Raw genomic sequence first — 3,055 nt, 5'->3', positions numbered from 1 at the left:
TCTCTCTCAATCGCCCCCCGCTCGCTGTCCAGCAGCTTGTTCAATAGAGCTCGCTGATAACTGAATAACAGAAAGATACGACAAAGTTTTCAGTCTCTGGTTGCTAAAGTGGACGCGAAATTGTGAGAAGTGTTTGAGCAAAGTGGGTCAGTAGTCTCCGCGCCCTGCTTCTAAGTCTCCTGCATACGGGATGGGGCTTTTTTTAAGAGTCTGGTCTGAAAATAGATTTGTATAAATTAACATGTTGAAACGAAAGAAAAAAAACGTGGTGACAGATGAGGTTGAAACGGAGATGAAATTTCTATTAAACGTTAATCATTCGGGGGGAGGGGGGGAAACAACTACAAAACAACAAAGCAAGGAAGAACATAATTTAATCTGTTCGGATCTGTAATACAAAATTACTAAAGCAAACTTTTGTATCAAAATGTAAAAAAAAAAAAGAACAAAGAACAATGAGAGACCTGAACACACACAGGTGCATACATTTTACAATTGTTTATTTATCAAGCATATTTAATTAAACTGAATTAATATACGTTTATCCTTGTGCTGTTTTAAGCTATGTTGTGTTAATTATTTGTATATGTATTTTTTGATGCTTTGGCAATAGTATTTTGCCATGATTATTTGGGTCAGTGTTGTTTTTTGTTTGTTTGTTGGGATTTTATATATTTTTTGCCTCTGTACACCACCACAGTGGATTCAGCATCAATCAAACGTCAATATGCGATTGAAGTGCAGCCTTTAATTACAGGGTTTTAACAAAAGAATTCAAGGAGGTGTTGTTGCAAATCTTATGGTCCAGGCTTGCAGGCTGATACAGAACTAAGAATAGGGACAGAGCCAGACTAGTTCAAGCTTCACCTTTTTTGTCTCTGCAGTGTGAACCACACCCAAAACATAATTAAACTAAAACAACCTGACCAACATTTATAACAAAAGTGCTGTAAACTGAGAAAATAAATATATATTTAAAGTATATATATATATATATATATATATATATGTGTGTGTGTGTGTGTGTGTGTGTGTGTGTGTGTGTGTGTGTGTGTGTGTGTGTGTGTGTGTATACGCACGAGTGCCCGATGCCATCTAGTAGGCTCTGTGCTTATTGTCCAGCTCCATGGAGCCCACTTGCCATAGAATATCAGAATTGGCAGGCCAACCACTGGCACCCTTTGCTTTTCACAGATGAGAGCAGATTCACCAAGAGCACATGTGACAGAAGTGAAAGGGTCTGGAGAAGCTGTGGAGAATGTCATGCTGCCTGTAAAAGTTTTGGTGTTTGGTGGTGTGTCAGTGATAGTCTGGTGAGGCATATCCATGGAGGGACGCACAGACCTCTACAGGTTAGGCTACGGCACCCTGACTGCCATTCAACATTGGGATGAAATCCTTGGAGCCATTGTCACTGCCAAAGCTTGTGCACTAGGTTCCTCCTGCCCCCAAACTCGCCTGAGCTATTTCTAATAGAAAGCCTCTTGGACATTATATTTTGGTTCAGTTTGTGGGGCAGTGATGGCCTGGTCCAGATCTGGGAGGACATCCCCCATGATACTGTCTGTTATCATAGTAGGAGGATGCCCCAATGTTGTCAGTCATGCATACAAGCATGTAGAGGCTATATAAACTGCTGAATACCACTTTGAATTGCAGCAATGAAATTTCAGCAAAAACAGATTATTCTGTTGCATCAGTTTTTTCCTCTTTGATTTTTGGACTGTCTTTGAATTTAGCCCTGTGTAGGTTGATAATTTTCATTTCCATCAAACAATGTGGCATCCTATCCAGTCCACATCAGCATAGACATCCAGTGTAATTTTTTTTTCCTATTGAGGTCTGATGTGTTTTCAGAAGGTTCATTTAAATATTTTTGAACAGTTTAGAGAATAGTAGAACAAAGATGTAAACTTTGTGGGAATTTTTGTTTTATCATTTTTCTATTTTGCTCTAGTGTTTTGGAAAAAACAGCTTCACTGTAGGAAAAAACACAGGACACACAAATCTGCTGTTTTTTGGAGCATCCGCCCCAATTTTTCCTCTTGTTAATCCACGTAGCTGTCATTTTCATTTATTTTCCTTTTACATTACATTACATTTAAAAACAAAATGTTTGTGACATAAATAATATAATTTATATTTTAGATTATTTCAAAATTAATATTGGTAGAAAATATTACTACTTTATAATAAACTATAAATTATCTCCAAAACTGTTTTTAATTATTAGCTATAAAACCTCAAAATGATGTAATAAACTGCACTGGAGCTACCGTTACAGTAAATGCTGAGTAACAGAAACTTTATCGGCTACAGCACCACGCGACCCAATCGTCTTGTACGTATTGTGGAAGCTGTAGTTTCTAATACTAGGTAGCTGTATGTTATTGACATTCACGTCTTCTATTTAGAAGACTACAAATCCCAGGAGCGGCACAAAGTGGAGCGTGACTTACGCATGGCGATTCACCATGGCGGTGTACTGTTGTGTGTGACGGGCAGGTTAGCTTGAGAAAAATACGGAGTGACGCGTCTGCTGCCAGCCACGGCGGGGAGACCAAATAGAGGATGGGGTCTCGAATCAAGTAAGTATATTTCTCGGTGCGTTAGTTAAAACTGTTGTGTTAGCAGTGTTCCACAGAGTCATGGAGAAGATATCGTAGAGTATGAGGCCCTGGCTAAAAACACTGAAGGGACCTGGAAAACAAAACAAAAAAATAAGAACCTTTTATTTATATATTTTTAATGACACTGAGGTGTACTAGTAACTCAAAGCTTTCCGCGCGGTTAGCGGTGACTGACAGTGAGTGGATATGTAGCCACTTTAAGCATGGTAACTGCATTAGATGTTTTTTTCCCCCAAAACCGGATGCTACTTTTCAGGACTGAGAAGTGCAGCAGAGACGATGACTGCAGGCTACTCTCGTGGCATGATAGAAAAGGACAACTGATCTATAGATTGGCTTTGGTATACAGATATGGTGTATTTATGAGATTTATATCACTATAAGGACAGATTTAGTAAGAAAAGTCCCGCACTGTGTTGAGACAC

The 3,055-nt window shown here is 38.9% G+C and overlaps 1 protein-coding gene across 2 annotated transcripts in view; it reads left to right on the top strand.

Annotated features, from left to right (window-relative positions):
• The first annotated feature begins 2,428 nt into the window (after positions 1-2,428).
• The window catches only part of dennd1a (DENN/MADD domain containing 1A), a 42,061-nt gene continuing 41,434 nt past the window's right edge, over positions 2,429-3,055 (top strand). For both annotated transcript variants that reach the window (XM_026172885.2, XM_026172884.2), the window contains exon 1: positions 2,429-2,588. In XM_026172885.2, coding sequence (XP_026028670.2) covers positions 2,572-2,588 — 17 coding nt within the window. In that variant the 5' untranslated portion in view covers positions 2,429-2,571. The remainder of the gene's footprint in view (positions 2,589-3,055) is intronic.

The sequence above is a fragment of the Astatotilapia calliptera genome, chromosome 7 (assembly GCF_964374335.1).
Source record: "Astatotilapia calliptera chromosome 7, fAstCal68.1, whole genome shotgun sequence".
NCBI lineage: Eukaryota > Metazoa > Chordata > Actinopteri > Cichliformes > Cichlidae > Astatotilapia > Astatotilapia calliptera.
The sequence above is the reverse complement of the archived record's forward strand: the minus strand, read 5'-3'. Positions and strand labels throughout refer to the sequence as shown.